Raw genomic sequence first — 27,810 nt, forward strand, 5'->3', positions numbered from 1 at the left:
TTGGGAAAGTCAGCCTCAGCTCCGAAACAGGGAAATAATCTCCAGCCCATAAGGTGGTTTTGTGGAACGAAATTGAGAATGTATGTGAAAACATGCAACTATGAAGAGCGTCAAAGTGTAAGTTACCCGGTTTGTTGAGCATTATCCCACTTTATATTTTATTTTCATAGCACTTAACCACCTTCTAACAAACTATAATTTTGTCTTTTATTTATGGACCATCTCCCTCCACTAGGATGTCAGCTCCATGAGGGTAGGGATTTTTGTCTGTTTTATTCACTGCTGTCTCCCAGTGTCTAACTCAGTGCTTGGCACACAGTAGGTGTTCAATAAATGTTTGTTGGATGAGTGAACTCACTATCTATGTATAAGGCACTTCTGTAAAGCCCGAAATCTACCTCCTCCAAGGAGCCTCCCTTTAAATACATGTTACTTAATCATTGCAGCATCCCCATGCTGCAATGGGGAAACTGAGGCTGAAAGAAAAGAAATAACTTGCCCAAAGTCAGTCACCTGAAAAAGTGGCAGGACCAGATGCATTTGTTCATTTAAGAAACACTGAACACCTCCTGTGTGCCAGGCTCTGGGCCAAATGTTGGGGACACAGATGGCCAGGATTTGGTCCCTCCTGTTCCTCACAGCACTTTTGGGAGGCAGGGTCAGAGGAAGGCCCAGGATGCTATGGGAACAGAGGCGGGTCCCCCTCCAAGGTCATTGGTCTTCAAGATAAGTGCCCCTCCACTGCCCAAACCACCCCTTGGACTCAACAACTATATTCTGATATCACTTATTAATGTTCCAGCTCCCAGCTTCCGGGATCCATTTGGAAATCATTATCCAGTTAAGGGTTCTATGCTGCTCTTTAACCACTTGTGCTTGGTTTTGCCTTTCCCTCTGTTTTCCCTACAAGTGGGCAACTCCCTTGAGAGCAAACATAGTAGCTCAACCCCCATGTCTTTGGTAGCCACACTACCCACGTTACAGATGAGGGAACCGAGGCCCAGAGAATTCAGTAGCAGACCTGTCATCACATAGCAAGTGGGAGATAAGAAAGATTGGAACCTGGTCTCCACCCAGTCACAACTCCCCCCAGCCCTCACCCCCAGCAGGCTCCGCTCATCTGGACCTGGCCTTCCCTGCTTTCTCCTGCTTCTTCTGGGACTGGTGATCTACACCTGGCAGCAAGAGAGCCGATGATGACATTTGGGATTCAGAGTTAGGATGGAATATTCAAGATAAAGTCCCTTCGAAGTTCATGTTTAGGATTGAGGCCATTGTGGTGGTGGTAAGGTGGGGTGACCCTTTGGAAAGGACCTAGAGTGAAACTTAGGGTGAGTTCCCCCCCTTCTTTCTCCTGCCTCTTTTCTCCAAAGATGGGGAGGTCTGAGCTAGGAAGGGTTAAGCGTGGATTTGCTTCCCCAGCCAGGAGGGGAAGCCAGGCCAGGCAGGGACTGGGGGGGATGGGGGGGCGGGGGGACGCTCAGTGGAGTGGGGGCTAAGGCAGTGGGAACAGCCAGTGTCCCGCACGTTTCATTGGCACACCCACCCTGCCTCTGCTTTTGGTTTGGAGAGTACAAGAGGGAGAAACAGAACAAGGCTTTTTGTTTTGTCTGGGAAGCTGAAGGTGAGTGCCATGCCCTGGGGGAGAGGGCTGCAAGGAGGGGAAGCCATATCCTGAGTCCCTCAAATGGGTGCATCCTGTATACTCACCACACTGCCAGTCACCCCCCTAGAGATGGGAACCTAAGCATCCCCTTCCCGGTTCCTCTCCCTGAATACTCAAGAGTCCCTGCCTTAATCCCGCTCCAGCCCCTTGTCCCCCTGAAGCCAGCTCCAGAACCCAGAACAGAGGACCTGTCCAGCTCTGCTTCTCTTGCGCATCCTGATATCCTGGAGCTGTAGAAGTCAGCAACATAATTTAATTCCCCCCGTTGCTCATCAGAGAATAAGCTGTGGAGGCCACAGGGGAAGGGCAGGAAAGCACATGGGTTCTGGAGCCTCAGCCACTGCCACCTCTTAGGATGAGATGGTTGGTGGGGCCAGGGCCAGGATAAGGGAGGGGAGTAGAAGGCTGATTAGTAGAAGTCTTTGATGAGTCCTGAGGATGGAAGCTCCAGAGCCTGGGGTGGGGAAGCCTGGGGACTTGGGTGATCCTGTTTTGTGAGAAGGCCTGGCCCCTCCCCAGAGCCAGTGGCAAAGCAGACCTGGCCAGAGAGGAATGTAGAGATAAGTGCAGTGCTGGCCCTGCAGCCAGCAAGGTTGTGGGAGTCTTTGCTGTCCCTACCTCCCACCATCCCTTCTCTGGCTGAAACCAGGATAGAGACCCAACATTGGCTGTCCAGCCCCCAGCCCTGCTCCCCCTTTCAGGCCCCTCTGGGAACCACAAAAATCTGGGACCTGGTGTCCTGGCAATGTGATGAATGCATGCACAGCTCTGGTATCTGTTTTAAATTATCCATTAAAATAAGTACAGTCCTGGAAAAAAAAATAAGTACAGTCCTAGAGTTGGTGGGGTGGGGTGAGGAGTAGAAAGGGACTGAAGTGGGAGGAACCTAAGGCAGGCTCTTTTTCCAATTGCTTGAATCCAAAGGAAAGGGGCAGGAGATGGGCAGTGCCTGGGTCCAATTCTTGGCCTTCTCTGGGGCCTGTGGCTTGTTCCTTGGGTCTAAGACCCAATGGTTGGTTTTGAAGGCAGATTAAATTGGGGCAGAAGATAGGAAAAGAGCGACTCCAAACTCCTGGTCCCCACCCGAAGTTTGAGGGTGTAAAAGGAACTCAGGATCGAGAACTTTGCTGCAGCCCTCCCTCCAACCACCCCAGGGAACCCAGGCATTCTTCCCCACCCCACCCTGGCATCCTGAGATGCAGCTTTGAATGGACTGCCCACATTTGGGGGGGGGCGGGGTAGGGGTGACTCACTATCACTATGGGGAGGAAAGGGGGAGCCAGTGGTGGAAGAAGAGTGAGTCACCCTGATGGGCACCAGCCTTAGCCCTCCCCCTACTTTCCTGGATCTGCCTGCCTGGCACCCTCCCTTGCTTTACACCCACTTTCCCTCTCTCCCCCGCCCTTTGCCCACCCACCCTCACCCCTTGGCTCTGCCCTCTACCCCCAAGGCCTGAGGGAGTTGGGGCAAACTTGTAGCTTGGAGCGCTGAGCAGGCAGGGACCTAGACGCGAGCTTCTGCTAAGCCTCGTGCACGCGGGGGTGCGCGAGAGAGGGTAGAGACCTACTCCGCCGCCGCCACCACCGCCGGGTGGTCCTCTCCCCTCCTCACCCCTCCCGCCCCCCCCAACCCCCCGTGGGTATGCGACGGCCCCTTTAAGAGCAGTGGCCCCTCCTCCCATTCCCTAGACCTATTAGAGCCTTTGCTCGGGCGCCGGTGACTCAGAGTGTTCGCGGGAGCGCCGCATCCATACGGGCCAACCCAGATCCCGAGGTCCGACAGCGCCCGGCCCAGATCCCCACGTCTGCCAGGAGCCAGACGAGAGCCAGCCAGCCGGCCGGCGAGCTCCCACCCCGAGCAGTCTCTGTCCTTCGGCCCGAGCCCCTTGCCCTTCCCGGGACCTCTGCCCCGCGGGCAGCGTTGCCACCCTGCCGGCCATGGAGACCCCGTCCCAGCGGCGCGCCACCCGCAGTGGGGCGCAGGGCAGCTCCACCCCGCTGTCGCCCACCCGCATCACCCGGCTGCAGGAGAAGGAGGACCTGCAGGAGCTCAATGACCGCTTGGCGGTCTACATCGACCGTGTGCGCTCGCTGGAGACGGAGAACGCAGGTCTGCGCCTTCGCATCACCGAGTCCGAGGAGGTGGTCAGCCGCGAGGTGTCCGGCATCAAGGCCGCCTACGAGGCAGAGCTCGGGGATGCCCGCAAGACCCTCGACTCGGTGGCCAAGGAGCGCGCCCGCCTGCAGCTGGAGCTGAGCAAAGTGCGCGAAGAGTTCAAGGAGCTCAAGGCACGGTGAGTGCGCCCAGGTGGCGGCGTGGGGCCGGGAGAGGCGCAGAGAGGGCGGGCGGACTGTCGCCCTTGCCGAGCTCCAGGCGGCTGATAACTTTGCGTTATAGTCTCCTCCCTCACCGGAACCGCCCCCAGCGGGTGACTGGCAGTGCCAAGGGAAATTGTCAAGACAGGACAGAGAAGGGAGGGGTCTCTGGGAGAGGGTGGGATATATAAGGTAACGGCGCGGGCAGCAGGGCCAAGTAGGGGCTGGTGGCAGGTCCACATTCTGTCAGGGTGGGATTTGCCAGTCATTTGGGGCCTGGGGGAGAGTCTTGGGCAAAGCGGAACTGGCCCTGCCAGGTCTAAGAAATCTGGGCACCCAGGACACTTTGGAGTGGGTGAAAGGCTCCTGTTAGAACTTTCTTGGCAGGCCTGGCACTGTGCCAACTTTGCCCAGCCTGGCTCTGAACACATGACACCCACTAAGACAGAGCTCCCAAGCTGGCAGATGTCCAGTGGTGCTGGAGAGAGGTCACCAAAGCAGGGTGACCCCCTTTTTCCCCTGCAGGGGCATGGTGATGGCCCCCTCGGCACGACCCTTACCCGGGTTCTCTCTAAGAGTTGGGAAGCTCTCCTTCACTCCCTACCTGTCTGGGACCTTCCCTGGACTCTGACAGGCCCACCAAAGAGCTCCAGGAGAGCGGCTTCCCCACAGCTCTCACAGCCCTTGGCCTGCTTGGCCCAGGAATGCAAGGGAGGGAGGGAGACAGAGGGCAGAGGCTCCCAGCTCAGGAAGTTGTGCTATGCCCAGGTCTGCCTCCCTCCTTCCCCACCTTCCCCCATCCCACCCTCACCCTCTGCCTGGAGTCTTCGAGTGTTGGGAGCTTGTCGCTCCCTGCCTCCCTCCTTGGGGTGAGCCGCTTTCATTTTCCCAGCCAAGCTGAGCAGCCTTTGCTCTGGCCCAGTCCTCTCAGCCGCTGACTTTTTGTTGTTGTTGTTCTTTGCCTTGTTCAACTACCAGAATATAGTGACATTTTTGAAATCCAGCCGTTGGAAGCTTCAGGCCACTCCTACCTTACCCATCCCTGCCCCACTCTACCGCACCCTACTTGGCTCCTCCCTCTTTTCTAAAAAGGCCTTTGGAGCTGGGAAGTTTAGGCCCTCTTCAGCTCCCCAAGAATTTGTTTTCTATGAAGACCTCAGCCAAAGAGCACTAAAGGTGCTTGGAGATCCCTGGTTGGGGTGGGGTATGGTTTGACTTTCCTTCTTTCCCTTGGCATCATCTTCTCCAGACTCATGCTCTTCTCAGAACCTCTGTGTATTCAGTGCTCTTTATACCCCTTCATGAGCCCCTAGCCCCAGGCATGGTGGGTGTGGCAGATCCATCATCCCCTTGTGAAGATTAGATGGAAATTGAAATTGTGTGGAGAGGCAGGGTGACTTGCCTGCCGCCCCCAACTCTGGCTGTGGCTTGTGGGGATCTCAGTTCCCCGGCCAGACCGGGGATCGAACCCGGGCCATGGCAGTGAAAGCCCAGAATCCTAACCACTAGGCCACCAGGGTACTCAGGGTGACTTTATTTCTGTTGAAAGGGATCACTCCTGTCATTGTCCACTAGTGATAGGAGTAACTTAGTTAGCAGGACAGACAGGAGGCAAGCTAAGGGGAGTCCCAGAGAATTAGTGTTCTAAACTAGTCCACTCAACTACCAAACTGCTACCTTGCAGATCCCAGTGAAGGGCATTGTTAGCAGATCTTTTTCTGGGGAAGGCATTGATCAGGGAACAGAACAAGTGGAGTCTATGGTCTCTCGCTAACCCGGCCACGCCAGTCTGTCTCCTCTGCCTCCTGGTGCAGCTGTCCGGGCCTGGGACACCAGGCGGGTGTGCACGCATGTGGAGCAGGGCCGGGGGTGGTGTGTGTACTTGTTATATTTAGCCACCTGCCTCTCTTCTCCCCCACTCATCCTGGCTGGGGAGGCTGGACTTCCGGAAAAAGGGGGGCGGGTTTGCACACCTGGATCCTAGGCTGATGGGAGGCAGGGTGGAGAGAAAGAGGGCTCAGGTTGGGGTTTCTGTCCTGTTCTATGTCCCCAGTGGGAGGAGCAAGGATTTGTTGCTCCCTTTTGCGTCTGCTGTGCTCAGGGTGAGGTGCGGAGTAGAATGAAGAATTTGGGAGAGGGAGAAAGGCATTGTCCTAACTCCTCCCACTAAAGCCTAGAGAGAAAGTGTTGCCTGGTTTAATGTTTAGTTAGAGCTCAGAGTTCAGGGCCAGGCTTTGGGTTGGGATGCAGAGCTGTCTGTAAGATCTTGTGGGGATTCCTGGCCCAGCCTGGGTACCTTGACCACACCCAGGGGTTTGGGGCACCCTCTCATCAGGCTGGGTTACAGGCTGCAAGCAGAACCACTACCCCCACCCACAAACACATACACACATCCTCTCAATTCTGGAGCCCCAGGGATTTGGACACCTAAGTGCGGGAAGAATGAGGCGGTTAAAAGCATCAGGGAAGGTCTGCCTGGGGTCCAGGCTTGGAACTAGGCCCCACCCCAAGCAGGACAGCTGGGTGGATGACTCAGATGCTGCCCCCCTCTCTCTCTCCCACCCTGGTGGCTTTACAAGAGACAGCAAGAGACAGGGTGGAGACAGCAGATGTCTGAAAGGGAGGGATGGGGGCCTGAATGTCTGCATCTTCTGCTCCCCACTCCCCACTGCATCCTGGGATCCTTTTCTGCCTCCTTCCTAGGGTTGTTCTGGTGGTGGTCTGGAACCGGGACTCCTGACAGGCAGTATGCACAAGTAGTTCTAGAGTTGAGTCTAGAGTTATGGGCTTGGGCTGCGGGATGGTGCCCGGGTCTGTGTCTTCCCATGCGGAACTGGTGGAGGAAGGCTGAGTCAGAAGTGGGGAGATCCCAGCCCCACAAAGCAGAAGCGTCTCTTCCCCCGCAGACAAGGCCTGGGTGCTCAACGACTTCCTGAATTGCCCACCTTTTGCGGCCCCGGTTGGGACAGGCAGGGACCTGCCAGGCCCAGGTTCATCCAAGCTCTCATCAGGATAAGAAAAGCAAAAGCCAGAGAGGTGTAGAGGCTTGTGCCATGTCACACAGCAAGGGAGTGACAGGTCAGGACTTGAGCACAGGCCTTCTGGTTCTTAGTTATGTGCTCGTACCATTAAACCTTACTTCTCTAGCTTAGGGGACAGGCTGGAGGATCTGGAAGGCGGGTTGGGATGACTGAGGCGCACTCCTGCAGTCTGGAGATTCTGCTCTGGGACCAGTGTTGTCTTAACGTTCTGCTGTCCTGCAGGGCCTGTTAACACTTGATCAATAGCCTTTGCCACATCCCATACCTGGAAAGACCCAGGACCCTGCCAGGCCATGGATCATGAGACAGAGCTCAGGGAGGCTGGTGATTCCTGTCTTGAGACTGTCTTGGGACTTGTCATGGGAATTGTCTACCTGGATCTGCAGGAGGCTGTGCCCTTTGGCAGATACATAAGGATAACAGGGATGGAGGCCTTCGAAGGTACCTGGGCCCCAGTCCTCAGCTGAGGGAGCTCCTGGTGTCATCTCTTCCCCCACCCCCACCCTGAAGTCCACATTCTTATTCAAACGGAAAGAAGAAGGTACAGCTAACCCTGGGGGCTGAGCAGTAAGTACTTAAGGAGCCCAAGAGAAACAAGAAAGACAGTAATTCCTGCCAGGGCCCCTGATTGCCTTCCCACCGATTGATGATGCCTCCCGGCCCAGCACATCCCCTGGCCTCCAGGAATCTGAGACTTACTCTTGCATGGGACGTGCCCATTGTCCCCACTCCCAGTCCCACCCCCAGTGATTCAGTAGCTCAGTGTCAGGGCTGAAGGCAGGGACAGCTGTGGGGACAACTGGTAGGAGATGCCTTTACCTACCAGCTGTGCCCTCTGCTCCCCCTCCCTTGCCTCCCTCCTCCCCAGCCCCTGACCACCTCTAGCAGCTGCAGCAGGCAAGACCAGGTCTGGCTCAGAGGCCCAGGGCAGTTCATTCCATTCTCACCTCCCTGAGCCCCACCCTGTGTACTGAAGATGACACAGGCCCAGCTCTAATATTCTTGGAGATAGCAGGAAAGAGGTTCTTTGGGGAAGGTTGCAGCATCTCCTACTGCTTAACAAGAGGCAAGGTGGTCCACCAACAAAATGACAGGTAGCAGGAGGTAGCGGAAACAGCCCTGGCCCTTGATGTCCTTAGTTCTAGGCTTGGCCCTGCCGCTAAATTGCTGTGTGACCTTGAGCAAATCACCCCCCATCTCTGGATTTCCCTAGCTATAAAAGAAAGGGGTTAGGGCAGAAGGTCTCCAGAGATCCCTCCGGTTCCAGAGTAGTACAATGACCCACAAAGTGAGAAAACAGTCCTCTAAAATACCACGCTATAAGTTTGAAAATCGAATATAATTAATAACCAATGCTATTCGAAACAGAAATATTCCCCACAAGCTTGGAATTAAAAGTACTAACACCCTCCTCTCTTTCTCAGAGAAAGTTTGTGAGAAACGGTTAACTATTACGGCATTATATCCTTGGCTTATGCTTTGTTTTTACTGCTAGTAGGAAAGGACACTACGTTTTTAGTGCGTCTCCCTTCAGGACATGTCATGTAGGCTGTATCATGCAGGAGAGGGAGAGTCCCATGGACCTGTGTTGGGGAAGAAGGGAGGCTCTGGGGCGGGCAGGACTGTTACCTTAGTGCTGGCCAGGATTAGACAGCATGAGCCCGGAATCAGACGGAGGTGCAGGGGTGACCTTGAACTGCCCCCTTCTATCCTTCCTGCACCCGCAACCTGAGGCTGGGGCTGTGAGGAAGTCTTGGCCCTTAACAATCTCTCAAGGAAGGGGACAGTTTGGGAAGGAGGCGGGGCAGGGTGGGGGGACAGGAGCTCCCCCTGCCCGTTTGTGGGAGAGGAAGCTTGAATCCTGCCTGTCGAAACCAGGAATAATTCTGGCTGGAATCCCAGGCCCAGCAGAGGAGCTGAGTCACGGTAGAGGGCAGAGTAGAGAGTGGACGGGAGACCCTGAACTTGTCCAGTCAGAGAAGAAAAGGCAGAGGGATGGCCTTTTATTGAAAACTATGATGGGTGTTCTTGTTGAGTGGCAGCAAGACGGATGAGGGCCTGAATCAGATGAGGGACAGATGGAGGGGAGCAGAACACAGGAGTCCCTTTAGGGACTGGCTCAGGGGAGTTAGAGACCCTTAATTTCAAGGGTCCCAGACCTGGGCAGTTGAGAGGGGGCTGTTTGGGGTTGCCAAGGCACCCCCTTCCTCCTCCCGAAGCTCCAACGCTGCCACCCTCTGCTGGCTGGGAGAGAGCATTGCATCTTCCCAGGCTGGAGTTGGAATGCAGTGGTACCAGAACTCCTCGGCCCTCCCCCACTTCCTCTCTCCATCTTGGGGTGCGGCTCCCACCCCCTTCCCGCTGCTGTCAGGGTTAATAACCACGAGCCACCAGGCGGAGGGTTAATACGTCCTAAGAAGGGACTGCTGAGTCACCTTCTTGTAGGGATCCCCTAAATGTCCCACCTTATGGACAGTGGCCTCCCTCCCTCCCACCCCCAGGACATCCTACCTCTTCCCAGGCCTTCCGTCTCCCCTCCATGCCCCCACTTCTTCTGGTATGTTCCCAGGCCTCAGCCCTGCATTTTTATGACAACACAGGAATAATTTCTGGAGAAACAGGCCAGGAAGAAGGAAAGTGGAGTTTGGCTCGGGACCTGGAGGGAGCGGTAGGTCAGGAAGCCCGCTGCCTGTTGTCCAGGACCCCAGCGCCCTGGCCTCTGGCCGCAGGCCTCTCCTGCCTCTGCACAATGCCACGTTGATACACCCAGCAGCTGTGACTCAGGCCTGGCCCCCTGCCAGTCCCAGCGCCTCTGCTGGAGTTGCGTCTGAACGTGTCAACAGGCCTCCTGTCCCCCTTCTCAGCACCAGTTCCCCCATCCCAACCCTCCCTCTGCTTGGAATTAGACCTGGCTTTGTCTGGGGCGAAGACAGCTGGGAGCCTGGTGGCTCTGGAAGGGGATCTGAGGACCCTCAGACCCCGAGCATATGTGGCAGGTGTCACGCCCAAGGGAGGCGTGCGGAAGCAGAGCCCTGCCTGCTGTGGGTGCATGTGCCTGTATGGGGAGGCCCATGCACCCACATACTGGGGGTCGACCTCTACCATGTGCTTTCCAGGTGCAGGACATTCAGAACTTCACAGGGTGGCGTTTGGTGGAGGCTCAAGGGGCTTCTAAGTCCCTGGAACACGTGCCCCCTCAGTTCCTCTCTTCAAGGCCTCCTTTCCAGAGAGGGCTGGTGCCTTGAATGCCAGAGTGGGGAACCAGATGTCCCAGCCTATCCACGTCCTGCCCATACCTGAAAGTGATGGCAGACCCACAGACCAGCCAGGAACCCAAGCAGTGGTTACTTTTGGGGGTGGGGGACCGTCAAACTTCATGGCTCCACACACAGCTGTGGGAGTAGCTGATGTTTGAGGGCTGTTTCACTAAGTCTCTGTATCATCACTCTCAGACTGGGGTGGCTCCCAGCAATTGAGCAGAAGTCGAAGTGTCTTCCAGGCTCTCTCCCTGGGTGTCTCCGTCTACTTTCTTCGCCCCCTGTGTGTGTCATGCCATTTTCTGTGTCTGTCTCCATCTGTTGCGAGTGTCCTCAGGTGACCGGATGGGCAGGGTTTTAGGGTCTGAGGCTGCTCTTCTCCAGGCCTCGGTTTCCCCATCTGTAAAAGGGCAGGAGTTGGTCCAGGAGGAGGTCCCCCTAGAAGCCTTGAGCTCCTCCTAGTCTCAGGGCATTTGGGGACATACAGAAAAAGCCCCGAGACACACTTATTACTGGAAAGAGAATAAACCAGCAGATAAAACAACAGCTGAACGCACTTGGAAGAGGAGAGAGGGCTGGGACTGGATCTGGAGGCGCAGGGCTGAGGCGGGGCTCAAACGGAGGTGGGGGCGTGGATTTGGATAGGTGGAGGGAGGGAAGGATACATTTCAGTTTGGGGAGCTGCTGGAACAAAAGGAGGAACGTGCGGCCGGCTTGGGGTGGCTGTTGGAGACGCCCCATCACCTGGCAGGGAGTCAGCCTGGGCCGAGGTCTAGACCCCTGGGAGGAGAGGGGAGAACTCTTGCCAAGCCAGCAGGGCTGGGACTCACTGCTCTGCCCCCAGCCCTGCTCTGCCCTGCCCAGCCACAGGGGGCTCCCTTTCTTGTGAGGCAGGAGACGCTCGGGGGCTCAGGGCCCTTTGTGCGCCTGCCTCCCCTCCCCCTCCTCCCGTCTCAGACCGGCGGCGATGGGGAACTCGGAGGGCCGGTGAGGCTGGGGCGTGGCCAGTGAGGGGACAGGGGCGGGTCTGAGGGAGCCCCGGCTGGGCTGGTCCGACTCCTCCACCGCCCCCTGGCCGTCTGCCCCTCCCACTTCTTATTTTTAGCCCTAGCCCGTTGTCGCTGCTCCCCATGTCTCTTCCTCAGCTCAGCGGAGGAAATGGGGGCCTCTCCCTCGGGGCCTAGCAAGTTGCTCCCGGCAAGCGGGCCCAAACAGGCCTGCGGCCGGCCGGCCCTGGCTTCCATATCTGGCATCCGAGCTGGGCTGAGGAGGGTGACTCAGCGGGCGGGTCAGCGCCTGGCCCAGTGCCCACCTCAGCCCCTTTGCTGTGCTGCGTGCCTTTCTCCCTCCCCCCCCCCCGCCCCCCCAGGCAGCCCCCAGAGTCCTGGCCTGCAGTGGCCCTGGAGCCTGGCTTCCCTATCCCACCAGCCAGCCTCAGCGTAACAGAGCCCCAGCCTGGGGCCACAGCGCCAGCTCCCAGGTCTCATTTCTACCTTACTCTTTTCCTCTCTGCTCCCCTGCCCTCCCCCACCCCACTCGTCCCTCCTTCTGCGATCAGATATGCCAGACGGTGGGAAGAGTTAGAAACAGGATGCCCAGCCCTTCTTGCCTCATGAGCCCGCTGGGATGGAGCCACTCCTGTGTGGGAGGAGCCTGGCGGATGGGAGGGAGAAGCCGGCAACCCACTGGCATGGCACGGGGCCTGGGGCAGAACGTAGGTAAAGCCAGGGTCTCCCCTGTGAGCGCCAAAGGATTTCCCGACCCCTGCCAGAGTATTGTGTGCTTGAGGATGAGTCACCTGTGGAGCCCCTGGTTCCCACCCTTCCAGCTCCCCTTGCCTGCCCCACCCTGTCCTCCCTGCCAGCCCAGTCCTCCCTGCCCTAGCTGTGGGGCAGCAGTCAGCATGTACCCTGCTTTCCCACCGCCAGCCCCCAGTGGACTCAGGCACGGGCAGCAGCACCACTCTGGGGCTGAACGCCTGGCCAGTGTCTGCTTGGGGTCCCTGCTAGGGCTGAAGACCCCAACTACGCATTTGGAGCTGGTGGTCAGGCAAGACTGGGGAGGAGGTTGGAGAGGCACTGGGTTCCGCACTGCCACCCCCAGCGGTCTCTTGGGGAGTGCTTGTGGCTTCCTGGCCACAGAGCTCCTGAGGTCTGAGTCATGAGCCCATGGGTGACAGCAGCTGCTTCCCCACAGAGTGGAGCTCCCCAAACACGGCTGAGAAAACCACAAAGGCTCTTCCTTGCTCCCCTCTCTTTGCTTGGGGTTTCCCTCATCTGCAGTCCTTTCATCACATGTCTTTTAAGCGCTAATCAAAGCCTCCAGGAGGGGAAGGAAAATCGCCCCCTTAATTTCTCTGGAGGCCATTATAGCACGGGAGGTAGAGCAGTACATCAGTGATTTCCACCTCTGCTCCCGACTTGCTGTAGGACCCTGGAGGGACCCTGGACGAAGCTCTCTGTGCCTGTTTCCTCACTCACGTAGTATTAGCACCTATCTCAGTAGGGAAGCTGTGGAGATTAAGTGAGTTAATATTATAATATTTAGAGCAGTATCTTGTACGCAATTAGGTGTGTTTGCTGTCATTATATGATTATTAGTATTAGTCTGAGTATCAGTATTAATATTAGTATTACTACCACCCCACCTTTGGGAGCAGTAGGAACTGAAGAGGTTATACTGAAGGACAAAGTCCTGCAGTTGTCAGGCTGTGTGAGCCCCCGAGGACAGGGACCGCGCAGCTCCGTTGTTTTCCTCTGTCAGTGCTGCGTTGCACTGCCACAGGAAAGGTATTTCCAAGGAGAACTTCTGATGTTCCTCTTCTGGTGTCTGGGGAGGCCAGGGAGGCGGGACTAGGGAAGAGACACCCTTGAGATGCCTTCCGAAAGCATCACGGCGCTCCTTCCTGCTTCTCCCAGCTCAGGCTGGCTGGATCTGGGAGCCCTCTTTCTCCTGCTGGCTTCTCTGCTCTCTCTAGACCTGTGGCTTAGGGGGAGGGGGAGGGGGAGGAGGGAGGGGAGGGGGAGGAGGAGTCCTGATCAGCAGCCAGAATTAACTGTGACCGCCCCCCACCCCTAGTCCCCATAGTTGCTTGCTGTGCTTGACACTGGGTCACTCACCTTCCTCCTCTGTGCCTCAGTTTCCTCATCTGTACAAGGAGGGAGTTAAGCTGAACGTATGCTCAGCTCCTTCTAGTTCTCTAAATTCTGAGAGCCTCCCAGGATGGCCAGCTGCAGCCGTTAGCCTGCAGGGTAGAGAGGCCTCTTGGCTGGGAAGTCCCTGCCAACCTTGGAGTCAGCCCAAGGGGCTCGGAATCTATGTCTGCTGCGTCGCTTCGCTTTACCAGCGGTTTTTCTTCTTTTTCCCTCCTCGCCCTGCAGCTGCCACAGCTTCGGAAAAGTTCTGAAGTCATGGAAAGTTGGGGCTATGCTCCCAGCCAGGGGCTGGGCCGGATGGCAGCCAAAACCTGAGCTGGGTTTTGACTTTATTTTTAGCTTTTCTGGCTGAGACGGAGGAGGGGAGACATCCTCCAGATCTGGAAGGGCCTCTTTTCACAGGAGACAGACGCTGTTGCATTAAACAGCTTGTTCTGAGATGTGGCCAGAGGCCTGGACAGAGCAAGCGTGCAGGCTGGGGGTGCTCCCCCCAGGTCTTCGGGTCCTTTCCTTGCCTGTCTGGGCGTTGCTCTGTCCCCCTCCCAGTGGAGCCCAGTTGGAGGGGAGGTGGCTCCTGTTTGAAATCTAAGCTGGTGGCAGGAGAACACCATCTCAGTCTCGGGCCCTCCGTCCAGAGCTGCCTCCAGTCTAGCCTTCTCCATCCTGCTTCACAGTGAATTGTTGGGTCTCCTGGAGCTGAGGGCTTTGGTGGCAGGAGAAAAATGTTGGCAGGGCCACTTTTCTCCTTTCCAGGATAGAATTTTTTTCCCCTGCCCACGTTTGGTTTTCCTTTTTTCCATCTGCCATGGTGGGTTCATGCTTGAAGTCTGATGAGTTACAGATGGCAACTGGGACCAGGCCGCTTGGCTCTTTCCTTCCACTCCCTGGGTCTAGTGGTTTCTCTCACCACACATTGCTGAAGGGATCATTACAACTGAAAAGTTCTTGGGTTCCCCAGAGGTCTTTAAGAAAATAGGATCCCTCTATTTCTCTAGGTCACTCTCCAGCAAAAATCATCAGCGGCCCAGAAAGGGAAGGGAGGTGGCAGAGGCAACCCCTGTTTGGTTGGTTCTAGCTAAAGCTTTACCCAGTTTGAGGAGTGGGGAGGTTCAAGGCTGGAACCCAGATGGACCTGGAGGCCTGGGGGTCACATCTGGAGCCAGATGCTGAGGCCTGTGGTCCATGTGTCAGGCTCAGCATTCTCAGGCTCTGATGAGGCCCAGAGGGAGGGAGGCTGGAACCCCTGTGCTCTGCCCAGATCAGGGAACCCAGACTGGGTCTGAGAAAGGGAAGGGTCAGTACCATGCCTGGTTGTCCTCATCCCAGGTCTCCCTGAGCTTTAACCAGACTTTCCCTCCCAGCAGTCCCCGGTGTGTAAAAGGGACTAGGGGAGGTGACAGACACCTTTAGGTCTCAAACTGATAAGTGTTAGGGACACACAGACCCAAGGCCTAGGAGCCTGGCTGTCTGGGTACCCGCAGGGAAGGAGGCTTGGCTGAATGGAAGGTGGGTGGAGTGGGGGGAGAAGGTTAAGGCCCTCTGTGGGAAGGGGCAGGAGACAAAGGTGGCTCTGTCTCTTTGGGAAGGAATGGGAGGGGAGAGAGGGAAAAGCATTCATCTCACGGGATCGAGCTTTGCCCTTGGCCCCAGGCACGTTCCTGAGTACTGAGTCATGGGAAGGGTGGAGAAGCAGGAAGGGGGTTTTGGGGACCTTGGGGGAAGTGGGAGTCCAGCCCCAGCGGTAGGGAGATGCAAACAAACCAAAGTCAAGGATGCCCTCCCCTGGCAGTTTGAGGGATAGCAGAGCCAGGCCCCACAGCTGACCTCCCAGAACCTGACTTCTCTCTCTCCCTGGGGGACCTGGCTCTCTCTAGGAACACAGACTTCTCCTTTTAAACCCACTCTTCCCTGGCTTCCTTAGCAATACCAAGAAGGAGGGAGACTTGATGGCTGCCCAGGCCCGGCTCAAGGACCTGGAGGCTCTGCTCAACTCCAAGGAGGCCGCACTGAGCACTGCTCTCAGTGAGAAACGCACGCTGGAGGGCGAGCTGCATGACCTGCGGGGGCAAGTGGCCAAGGTGAGGCCCGCCCGTGATGCCACCTGACATCTGTCCCCCCTCCCCTGACAAATGCACACTCACTCTTCCACCCCAGGCCCCCTCAGGAAGTGCCCGGTCTGACCTGTCACGTGGCATCAGAGCCATTCCCATGTCCTACCATCGTTGCACCCATCCAGACCATATTGCATCCTCCTCTGCTGCCCATCTTGTCTAGCACGGTGAATTTAAAAGAATCCACAAGCCATTTCCATTTAACTTTGCAATGAATTGTGCCTGGCCCTGGATCCCTCCTGGTTTGGCCCTGCTATAGAGAGCCATGATCTCTCTGGGAGGCAGGAGAGGATGTAGACTGTCCACAGAGCCCTGATCAGGAGCTGATGGTTGATCACATATGGATGCATGTTCTCAGTGCTCAGCATGTATACGATGATCTTTACTTTCAAAACACTTTGCTATCTACTCTAGCCTCTAATCTCTCATGTTACAAGCTAAGGAACAGAATCAAAGAAGCTGGCTTGTTCCCAGTCTCACAGCCACATCTGCTCAGAGCAGGGCCAGGACTAGAGACAGTCACCAAGCTTCTGTCCTGGGCTCTCTTCCCTCCCAGGCCCTGCTGCCACGGTACACCGTGGAGAGACCAAGAGAAGCCAGCAGGTTGACAAGAAAACCAAGGCTGGGCCATTCTCCTCCCAGGTCCTGCCCCCAGCCCTTCCCAGCTGCACTGCCCAGCTTGTGCTTTCTAAGATGAAGATCTAAGACAGGTGCGCCCCTGCTCGAGCTTCAGAGGATTGTTTCGTGGCAGATAAGGGCGCGTCTCTCTATGATCAAGCCCCTGCCTTCCAGTTTGGCCACCTCTGCTATCACTCTACCCCCTGAGCCCTGTCCTTCAGGCTTCAGCAGTACTGAGCCTTCTGGAGATGCTGAAGTGCACATGTGTGCCTTCATTCCTCTGTGCCTTTGCACTTGGCTCCTGTCTGCCTCACTCACCTGTCCTTCAGATCTCAGCCTCTTAGAGGCCTTCCCGGAAGCCCCCTCTACCAACCCAGGCACACTTTGGTTCCTTCCCTCATATTCCTTCTGTACTCTGGATATACTTCCTTTATAGCACTTGCTATGTTGTGCCAGAGAAAGGAGGTACTGTCTTTTTTTTCTTAGCACAGTACCTACCCAGAATCATTACTGTGAGGGAATAAATATATTATTACCTCTGTGGGTATCCAAGGCTCTCACTCCCCTAGACCTGTTTCTGCACATATAAAGGGATGTGCTGGGCGCAGCCCACTTCTCAGCTTCCTTCCAGCTCTGATGTCCTATGATCCCTCTCCCTGACCTCTGCCCCCTTCCTCTCAGCTCGAGGCAGCCCTGGGTGAGGCCAAGAAGCAACTTCAGGATGAGATGCTGCGGCGGGTAGATGCTGAGAACAGGCTGCAGACCCTGAAGGAGGAGCTGGACTTCCAGAAGAACATCTACAGTGAGGTGGGAACTGCGCCCTGCAGACCGGAGGACCAGGGCTGGGTGGTGACAGATGTCAGAGCTGGGGCTGGGGGATCAGCTGTGTGCAGAGCTCCCTGCCTGACTCCCTTGTACTAGTGGATGGGGATTTGGGGGGTGGCCAGCCCCCAGGTTAAAGTGGGGCTTTACAGTGACTCCATTCAGGGTTAGGACTGGGCTGGGAACTTGGGTTTCATCCTTGAAGGACTAGATCTGATTTTGGTTTCTGGGTCCAACCCTTCCAGGAGCTTCGTGAGACCAAGCGCCGCCATGAGACGCGCCTGGTGGAGATCGATAATGGGAAGCAGCGTGAGTTTGAGAGCCGGCTGGCGGATGCCCTGCAGGAGCTGCGGGCCCAGCACGAGGACCAGGTGGAACAGTACAAGAAGGAACTGGAGAAGACCTATTCTGCCAAGGTGCTTATTCTCCCGTGGCTCCTTTGCTGCCTCTGCCCCCAGCAGCCCTCCACCCGCCCACCCTGAGATGTCCTGTGGGAGATCAGGAGGACGGTGACAGGAGCTCAGGGTACCCGGGACCTGAGGCTGCAGCAGCGATGCCCTTCTCAGGTCCCTCCTGCCTTTGGTCGCTGCAGCCCTAACCCTGTGTCCTCCCCTCCAGCTGGATAATGCCAGGCAGTCAGCCGAGAGGAACAGCAACCTGATGGGGGCCGCCCACGAGGAGCTGCAGCAGTCCCGCGTCCGCATCGACAGCCTCTCCGCCCAGCTCAGCCAGCTCCAGAAGCAGGTGATGCCCCCACCCTGCCCCTCCCCATCAGCCAATAGTCTGGGCAGGATGTCAGGATGTCAGGTGGAAGTCCTGAGGAGGGGAGTGTAGTGGACAGAACATGCCCCCAGGACCACAGGCTGAGTAAGAAGCCTAGGATTTGGAGTCAGATGACCTGTTTGCTGTTCCAGGACTACCTCTTATCTCACCTGTAAGACCTTCGCTTCTCAGAGCCTTGGTTTTCCCATTTGAATATGGAGATCATTCTTATCCTCCCTAACTCCTAGATCTGCCCCGAGACCCAGTGTGAGGTGTTAAAAGCATCAGTATTCTTCTAGCTGGCTGTGCCACTTGTGGCAGAGGAAATAGATTCTAGCCTCAGATTAAGAGATTTCAGTTGGATATTGAGAAGGCCTCCCCCAGTGTCGCCAGCCAGCCAAGGCCACATTAGAGCCATAAAAGGCTCTGATGGGAGCCTGGATATCCTGGGGAGGATAGCTGGGTGCCCCCTGCCCCTTACCTCTCCATACTTGGGGCCCTTGGGAGCTCATCAGACCCCTGCCCCCCGTCACCCAGCTGGCGGCCAAGGAAGCAAAGCTGCGGGACCTGGAGGACTCGCTGTCCCGTGAGCGGGACACGAGCCGGCGGCTGCTGGCGGACAAGGAGCGGGAGATGGGGGAAATGCGGGCAAGGATGCAACAGCAGCTGGACGAGTACCAGGAGCTGCTGGACATCAAGCTGGCCCTGGACATGGAGATCCACGCCTACCGCAAGCTCCTGGAGGGCGAGGAGGAGAGGTGGGCTGTGCGGGAGTCGGGGAGGTGCTAGCGGCCGCCTCCGGCCTGCCACCAGCCTTGACTAGGCCCCCCATCCTGTCTCCCCCTCCGCAGGCTACGCCTGTCCCCCAGCCCCACCTCGCAGCGCAGCCGCGGCCGGGCCTCCTCCCACTCGTCCCAGACGCAGAGCGGGAGCAGCATCACCAAAAAGCGCAAGCTGGAGTCCACGGAGAGCCGCAGCAGCTTCTCCCAGCACGCTCGCACCAGCGGGCGTGTGGCCGTGGAGGAGGTGGATGAGGAGGGCAAGTTCGTACGCCTGCGCAACAAGTCCAATGAGGTAGTCCCCCAGGTTGGGTCTAAGAGAATGCATCCAGGTTAGGGAGAAAACCTGGAAAGTGAAGGGATGGAGTTTGCGGGGAGGGCTGTTCCTCCCATCAGAGGCAGACCAGGGCAGTGTGGGTATCTCCTCCACACTCTGGTTCTAGTCCTGGCTCCGGGACTCATCAGTGGCAGTGAGACCTTCGGCAATTTATTTAACCTCTCAGAGCATCGGTTTCCTCATCTGTAAAATGGGCATAATAATAGTCCCTAACCCTTTGAATTCTTGGGAAATGAAAGTACTGAGTGTGTTTGGCACAGCACAAGAGCCCATAGATGTAGCTATTATTTATCCTTGAGGGGGAAGGCAGTGAGGGGCGGAATAGAGTGAGATAAATCCAAGAGCCTGAACGAGCCTCCCCCAACCTTCCCCTTCTCTCCCTGGCAGGACCAGTCCATGGGCAACTGGCAGATCAAGCGCCAGAATGGAGATGATCCCCTGCTGACCTACCGCTTCCCGCCAAAGTTCACTCTGAAGGCTGGTCAGGTGGTGACGGTGAGTGGCAGGGTGTTTGGGACTCTGGGGTGGCCTCGGGTGGGGATGGGTTGGCCTGAGGATGGGAGTGCTGGAGTGAGCACCCTTCTCTAATTCTCCCTCCCCCAGATCTGGGCTGCAGGAGCTGGGGCCACCCATAGCCCCCCTACCGACTTGGTGTGGAAGGCACAGAACACCTGGGGCTGTGGAAACAGCCTGCGCACGGCTCTCATCAACTCCACTGGGGAAGTGAGTATGCTGCAGGCTGGCCTCTTACTGGACAAAGCTCCCCTGACGGCCAAAGTAGGAGCTAGCTGCCCCCAACCCAAAGGGGCCAATTCAGGGCCACTTTCTCCCAGCTCTCCTGTGCAGTCCCAGGCCCCAAACTCTCCACACAGTGTGCAGACCCAAAGCTGCCTCCCCCAGCAGCAGGAAGGGTGGAGGTTAGACAGTGAGGATTGTTAAGGCAGACCATGCTCCTGCCCAGAGAGTCTGACAGTGTCACCCTGGGGTAGAAACAAGTTCCTTAGCTCCAGTACCACAGAGGACAGAGTAAGCAGCAGGCTGGACAAAGGGCGGGCCACTCGAAGGTTCTTAGGTGGTCACTGGGTTGGGTATGCTGCACACTCCTCCCCTGGCCCTGAGCCCCTAACCCCTGGGGCTCTCGTATCCCCGGCAGGAGGTGGCCATGCGCAAGCTGGTGCGCTCAGTGACTATGGTTGAGGATGACGAGGATGAGGATGGAGATGACCTGCTCCATCACCACCACGTGAGTGGCAGCCGCCGCTGAGGCCAAGCCCACGCTGGGGCACCCAGCCAGGCCTGGGGACAGCCTCTCCCTGGCCTCCCCGTGCCCCCAAAATCTTTTCATTAAAGAATGTTTTGGAACTTCACTTGCTGCCCTGGCTTTTCTTCTCTCTCCTCCCTATACCTTGAACAGGGAACCCAGGTGTCTGGGTTCCCTACTCTGGTAAGGAAGGGAGTGGAACTTTCTGATGCCATGGAGTCTTCCCATGGGAGCAGTGGACAAGGGTCTGGATTTGCCTCCTGGGACAGGGATGGGAGGACAGATGTGGGGCACCCAGCCCTGCCTCTCTCCCCCAATTTCTGTTGCATGCATCCCCTTTCTTGTCTCCTCCCCATTCCTGTCACCTGCATGGCCTCTCATCTCCCCCATTTTTCCTGGGAGAACGGTCTCTCTCACCCACCCCACTTCCCAATTAATTTTGCATGCCTGCTGCTCTACAAGCTTGCTCACTCTCTCTCCTTTCCCTCTTAAGCTCAGAGTAGCTAGGACAGAGTCAAAGCCACAAGTCCCATTCCCTGTCTTCTGTCCCCAAGTCTTCCTGACCCTGCCCCCTTTCGTGTCCTCCCTTCCCAGCCCCGGCCCCCTAAGCCCTATCGCCCACCTGCCGTTAGGTTAGGTTAGGTTAGGTTACTCTAAGCCCTATCGCCCACCTGCCGTTAGGTTAGGTTAGGTTAGGTTAGGTTAGGTTACTCGAGCGCAGAACCCCACCTTCCCGCCTGGCAACTGGGAGCCTGCAGGAGCGTGGAGCCTGGGTGTTGGGCCTGAGCAGTCAGTCTCACACTCGCCGTCAGGCCTGAGCCTTGTCTCCCTCCTCAGGGCTCCCACGGCAGCAGCTCGGGGGACCCCGCCGAGTACAACCTGCGCTCGCGCACCGTGCTGTGCGGGACGTGCGGGCAGCCTGCAGACAAGGCGTCTGCCAGCAGCTCAGGAGCCCAGGTGGGCGGATCCATCTCCTCTGGCTCCTCCGCCTCCAGTGTCACAGTCACTCGCAGCTACCGCAGTGTGGGGGGCAGTGGGGGTGGCAGCTTCGGGGACAGCCTGGTCACCCGCTCCTACCTCCTGGGCAACTCCAGACCCCGACCCCAGGTGAGTTGTCCCTCTGCCTCCACACCCCCACAGGCAGGGGGGCCCTGGTCCCTGAGGATTAGGGTGGCCCTGTGGGGGGAGAGCCTTCTCTTCCGCAGCCCGGGGGAGTGGGAGCCTCCTCCCCGAAGCCCAAGATCCTAGATGGTCGCTCCTGCGTCCTGCCCCTCCTGTCTGAGCCCCAGATTGGAGGGCAGGGGCGGGGCGGGGGGTAAGGGGAGGGAGGGTATGGGCCGGGTGCTGCGGCTCACACCTCTCCCCTTCTCTCTTCTCTCTTAGAGCCCCCAGAACTGCAGCATCATGTAATCTGGGACCTGCCAGGCAGGGATGGGGGCGGAGGCCTCCTGCTTCCTCCTCACCTCATGCCCCACCCCTGCCCTGCCCCTCCTGGGAAGGGGCTTGAAGCCAAAGAAAAATACCCCTTTGTTTTTTCTTCTATGTTTTTGTTTTTTCTAAGAGAAGTTATTTTCTACAGTGGTTTTATACTGAAGGAAAAACATAAGCCCCCCCAAAAAGCGCATCTATCTCAATCCCCCCCTTTTTTTCCCTGCTTCTTGGAAACTCCATATCTGCCTTAAAACCAAAGAGGGAGCCAAGGGAAAGGGATGCTTTTTACAGAGCCTAGTTTCTGCTTTTCTGCCCTGCCTGCTGCCCCCATCCCGGGGACCCTGTGACATGGTGCCTGAGAGGCAGGTGTGGAGTCTTCTCCGCCAGCCTCCGAGGGAGTAGGGCTGAGCCAGGCCCCTGGGCCATCCCCCATCGTTCCATTACACCTGGCTGAGGCTCCTCCGCCTGCCCCGCCCCCAGTTCCCCCCTGCCCCCAGCCCCGGGATGACTTGATTCTCCCAGGTACCAGCTGCGCTTGCTTTTTCTGTATGTTATTTAGACAAGAGATGGGAATGAGGTGGGAGGTAGAAGGAGGGTGAAGAAAGGTTAGAATGAGCCTGCCGTCACCCAGCTTCAGAGCCAGGGGTGGGCTCTGCCCAGTCACTGGAGGTCGAGGTCAAGTGGGTGTAGGGGAGGAGGGAGAGGGAGGCTGACTAGAATGGGGGAGAGCCTGCTGGGGCCCCACCGCAGAGGAGGAAGGTGAGGAAGGGTCAAGGGTGTGTGGCAGTGGATTTTGGCAAACACTAAGGAGCCCCTTGCCTCCCATTTCCCATCTGCACCCTTTCTCTCCTCCCCAAATCAATACACTAGTTGTTTCTACCCCTGGCTGCTGTGGTGTCTGTCTTTGTTGGTGGGCGTCACTGTGTGTTCTGAGGGGCAGACACACACACACACACACAAATGTCGCTCAGTCACTGCATCCTCACACCGCCCAGCCTTGCCCCTGCTCTAGGGAAGATACGACAAGGCCCTCAGAGCTTCAGATGCACATCTGGGCACCCAGCGGTGGCTGATGGGGAGAGGCTCTGACCTGAGCATTGCCCACCCAGTGCAGGGCTCTCTCTCCATAAGTCCCTCAGAGAAGCAGAGCCTGAAGGAGAGCATTTCCTTCCAAGCTCTCTTCAACCAGCCAGCACTTAGCGAGCACCTTCTTTGTGCCGCACCCTGAACTCGGTGTGAATACTGAGACATATGATGATATGGACCCAGTCTGAGGGTGGTGACATCTCAGGACCTGGGGCAAGGACAGATGGGGAGGAGGGAATAGAAGCCAGTGAGAGCAGCAGGAAAGGGGCAGGACTGACTTTGCAAACAAGCAGTTAATGTCCCTCTGCGCCACACTCCATGCTCAGCTCAGGGACGGGGAAATGGACAAGACAGTGTGTTCAGTGTCCTCAGGGACCTTACATTCCACTGGGAGCCAGAAAACATGGACTGCTGTGGACAAAGGGACGTGTCAGGCAGAGTAGGAGCCTCAGAGAGGGAGCCTATCATCTGGGGGAATGAGGAGCCCAGACTGAGGGAAAGGGCCCCAAACAGGGAAAATGAGCTATAGGAACCAAACTTTCTCTGGCCCTTTATAGATTCCAAAGCATCTCTGCGCTATTTCATTTGACCCTCATACTGTCTTGACAGGTGGTTATTGTCCCCTTTGCCCCTGGAAATGGGGACTCAGAGTTAACTCGACAAGACCACACAGCTAGTAGATGGCAGAGAGCCCAGGGTCCTGGCTGTAGACCCCTACTTCTGTGACACTATGCTCCCCCTCTGAAAAGAAAATAGTGATGATAAAATATAAGTTTATATTCCCTGGTACAGAGGAGTTGAGCCTGCAGTCAAAAGTCAGTGAGAAGGGTCTTCCCTGGTGGCGCAGCCTGCCAATGTAGGAGACACGGGTTCAAGCCCTGTTCTGGGAAGATCCCACATGCCGCGGAGCAATGAAGCCCATGCGCCACAACTACTGAGCTTGCACTCTAGAGCCCGCGTGCCACAACTACTGAAGCCCACGCACCTAGAGCCCGTGCTCCACAGCAAGAGAAGCCACCACAATACAGCAAGAGAAGCCACCGCAATGAGAAGCTCACGCACCGCAAGGAAGAGTAGCCCCTGCCCGCTCGATGCAACTAAAGAAAGCCCGCACGCAGCAACGAAGACCCAACGCAGCCAAAAAAAAAAAAAAGTCTGTGAGCAAAAGAGCATGTCTGGGTTTGTGGGAAAACGAATTGGAGAAAGCAAAATGAATGAGAGGAGAAAAGCCTCTTAAGTCCTACTGGAAAGTTCTGGTTCCCCGTGGGCTGAAACCAGGTGTCTCTGGGAAAGTGATGCTGAGAGGATGGGGCATGGGCTTGAGGAAGCGGTCCCTTTCTGAGGTGGGCAGCTTCGAAGAAGGAAACCCTTTCTCAGTCCCAGGCGAAGACCTCAGGGGTCCCAAGTGGGTATGGGGTCTTGGGCATCATTGGAGTCTGGTGTCTCTTCTATTTTTTGTTTTTTTGTTTTTTGTTATGTGGTCTCTTCTAAATGAGGACTTCCTGGGCTGGACACGTGGGGGCGCCAGAGCCCCACCCACGCCGTTGGTTCCCCTCCAGCCCAGCCGGACCCCGATGGGTGGCGCGGGCTCTGAACATAGAAGGCTAGGTGGGCACTGTGGGCTGGGAAGCACCAGGACCAGCCGGCAAGGTCCCGGCTCTTGAGGAGGGCAGAGCGATAAGGCAAGTCCGCAAAAGCTGCGGCAAGCCGACCATGCAGTCGAATTGGTAGCTACGACTCAGCCCAGCGGGTGCGTCGCACACGTGGTTACTTCACATGACACTCAGCGAACCACAAATGACTATTAAGAATTTTGTTGCTGTTAATAACATGTAACACATACTCTGTAGTAAAACGGAAAATACAGGTAATTACAAAGAAGAAAAAAGAAGTCATCCCTTTCAATCACCCAGAGGCAACCCCGGGTGGATTTCCTTCCAGATATTTTTTTCCTGAACATATATTTATTGATAGTTTATATAGTTAAGGTCTCGCCGTGGTTTAAACTTTGATTCTGCTTTTCTCAGTTAACATGCATAAGCACTTTCCAATGTTATTTCAAAATAACATTGACTTATCCCCATGACCTGCACGTTGCTAACCCAGCTGCCACTTCTCACTTCCCTGGTGGCGCAATGGTTAACAATCCACCTGCCAATTCAGGGCACATGGGTTCAAGCCCTGGTCGGGGAAGATCCCGCATGCCACGGAGCAACTAAACCCATGCCCCACAACTACTGAGCCTAAGCTCTAGAGCCCAAGAGCGACAACTACTGAGCCCTCGTGCCACAACTACTGAAGCCCGCGCACCTAGAGCCCATGCTGTGCAGCAAGAGAAGCCACTGCGAGAAGCCACTGCAAGGAGAAGCCTGCACACTGCAACGAAGAGTAGCCCCTGCTCGCCATAGCTAGAGAAAGCCTGCATGCAGCAACGAAGACCCAACACAGCCAAAAATAAATAAATAAAATAAGTAAATTTACTAAAAACAATAATAATAACATTGACTCTTTTCCTATCATGTAAGTAATACTTGGCCACTACAGAGAGGGTAGAACAAGAGAAAGAAAAAAATTATAATCATCTGTGCTGCCACTACTCAGGGGTAAACACTATGAACACTATGGGGGAAGGCCTTCAAGCATTTTTTTTTTCAATTTTCAAATATATACATATATTTACAATTTCCTCCTGGCTCTTGTAAATAATGTGTCCTAGAACAGACATCTTTGCACACATCTCTGGGCATTTCCAAGAAGTAAATTCCATGAAGGGGACTAGCTGAGACAAAGGTATACATATTATAAAGTCCGTTGATAATATTGTCAAGTGTCATCCAGAGAAACTGGGTCATTACCATTCTCACCTGCAGCAGAGCCCACTTTTTCCCAAACTCTTCCCAACACCAGGATTTTTGTCAGTTTTAATCTTTGCCATCTTGTTAGGAAAACAATTATAGTTCATTAGTGTTTCAAATTGCATTTCTTTGAAGAGACGTTGAAACCTTTTCTCCATCCACATATATTGGTTTTTTGCATTTCTTCTGGTGTGAATAACATGTTTCTATCCCTTTTGCTCATCTTTCTATTGGCGAGATTATCTTTTTCATATTGATTCTTAAGATAAGGGAGAAATGGGGCTTCTCTGGTGGCGCAGTGGTTGAGAGTCCGCCTGCCGATGCAGAGGACACGGGTTCGTGCCCTGGTCTGGGACCCTGAGCCTGCGCGTCCGGAGCCTGTGCTCCGCAACGGGAGAGGCCACAACAGTGAGAGGCCCGCGTACCGCAAAAAAAAAAAAAAAAAAGATAAGGGAGAAAGCTTTTCCTCTCAATTTTATCTATCTATAGCTATTAAGTCATAGGTTTTGCAAATATATTGTGTTTTGCAGCCATTTTTAATGGCTGAATGAATATACAACACTTCATTTAACCACCCCCTCTGGACATTTAGATTAATTCTCAATTTTATGATTGTAAATAATGCTGCAGTGAATGTCTTGTCTGTAAATATTTCAGGTAGGTTCTTCGGATGGAGTTCTGATGATTCCCCTGCTGCCTGGTCTTTAAATTCATGACCACGCACCCCCGGGACTCCTTCCCCTGCTACTCCTGTCCCTAGACCAGTCATCCCTTTTCTCCAGATGACTATTTCATACCTGTCCTCTCTCTTCAGACTTCCCCTCTTCACTCTCAGCTGCTGATCTGCTTCCTCCTTCATTCCCAAAAGACTGCTTTTGCAAGGTCCCCATGACCTGCACGTTGCTAACCCAGCTGCCACTTCTCAGTCTTCATCTCCCTTGACTTTGTTTGTCACTGCTCAGCTGACATTGCTGAATCTTCCTCTTCTCCCTGACCTCTGATGGATGGAGTGACCCAGGGCTCAATTCTTCTCTCCGCTGTCTACACTTAGGCCCTGAGAGACTTCCTCCAGGTGCATGGCTTTAAATACCATCCATATATTGGTGACTCTCAAGTTTATACCTTTAGCTCATTCCTTTGCCCTGAACTCCAGACCTGAATACCCACTTGACAGTCTAATGGCTCTCAAAGTTTACATGTCCAGAACCGATATGCTGATTTCTACACCTCCACTCCACTCTAATCTGCTCTGCCTATAATCTTCTCCACCTCAGCCAATGACCACTCTTCTTTCCGGTTGCTCAGGCCAAAAACCCTGGAGTTTGTCTTTAACTCCTCTTGTCCTCTCATACCCCACGTTCAATCCATTAGTAAATCTTGCCAACTCCATCTTTAAGATATATCTGGAATCCAGTTCATTCTTGTCACCACCACCATCTCTTGTCTGGGTTATGGCATTAGTTTCCTGCCCTTGCTCCATACACTTTATTCTCCACACAGCAGCGGAGTGGTCCTTTAATAGTTGGGTCACTCCTCTGCTCAGAACCCTCCAGAGCCTTCCCAAAGCACTCAGTGTAAAAGCCAAAGTCCTCTAAATGGCATGCAAAGCCAGGCATGACGACCCCTCCAGCTCACCTCTCACGGCTCTCCCTCGTGCTTACTCCACTTAAGCTGCAGTGACTGCCCATGTAATTCCTAGAACACACCAGGCACACGACTGCCTCAAGACATTTGCACTAGTGGTTCCCTCTGCCTGGACCACTTTTCCCATCAAATATCTGCTTGCTTTTTCCCTCAGTTTCTTCAGGTCTCTATTCAAATGTCACCACCTAATAAAGTCTTCCCTGACCAAATTTAATAAAATAGCATCCTCCTCCTCATTCTGAGCCACCTTCCCTGGTTTGTTTTTCTCCAGGGCACTTATCATCACTGGACATATTTTGTTTGTATATTTGTTCATTTTCTGTCTTCCATACTGGAATACATACACCTGAGAATAGGTGTTTTTGTCTATTTGAATCCCCAGTACCTAGTGCAGTGTCTGACAATATAGTAGGTGATTTATAAGTATTTGTAAATGCATAGACTCAGAAATAGACGCAGTGTGAACGCTTTTGCAGAACCTGAGACCTTTAGCCAAATTACTTCCAAAACGATAGGGGGCAGACTATTAGTATTCCCGTTTTAAGTGAGGCAGCTGAGACCCAGAGAGAAGAGAGGTTTACCTGAAGTCACCTAGCTCACTGCTGGTGGAACCCAGGACTCTTGATTCCCAGAAAACACTGTGGCAACTCAGGATACTGTGGGAGGACCC

The 27,810-nt window shown here is 55.3% G+C and overlaps 1 protein-coding gene across 1 annotated transcript; it reads left to right on the forward strand.

Moving 5' to 3' along the window:
• Nucleotides 1-3,603: 3,603 nt before the first annotated feature.
• LMNA (lamin A/C) lies at nt 3,604-22,440 on the forward strand (the record flags this gene model as incomplete). Its single annotated transcript, XM_079697782.1, has 12 exons — nt 3,604-3,959; nt 15,356-15,512; nt 16,845-16,970; nt 17,231-17,401; nt 17,604-17,729; nt 18,285-18,505; nt 18,599-18,821; nt 19,251-19,358; nt 19,467-19,586; nt 20,017-20,106; nt 20,962-21,231; nt 21,508-22,440. 12 exons carry the CDS (start codon nt 3,604-3,606, stop codon nt 21,532-21,534), a joined length of 1,995 nt encoding a protein of 664 aa, XP_079553908.1. The 3' UTR covers nt 21,535-22,440.
• Between the last annotated feature and the right edge of the window lie 5,370 nt (nt 22,441-27,810).

Source organism: Hyperoodon ampullatus (assembly GCF_949752795.1).
Source record: "Hyperoodon ampullatus genome assembly, chromosome: 2".
Lineage (NCBI taxonomy): Eukaryota > Metazoa > Chordata > Mammalia > Artiodactyla > Ziphiidae > Hyperoodon > Hyperoodon ampullatus.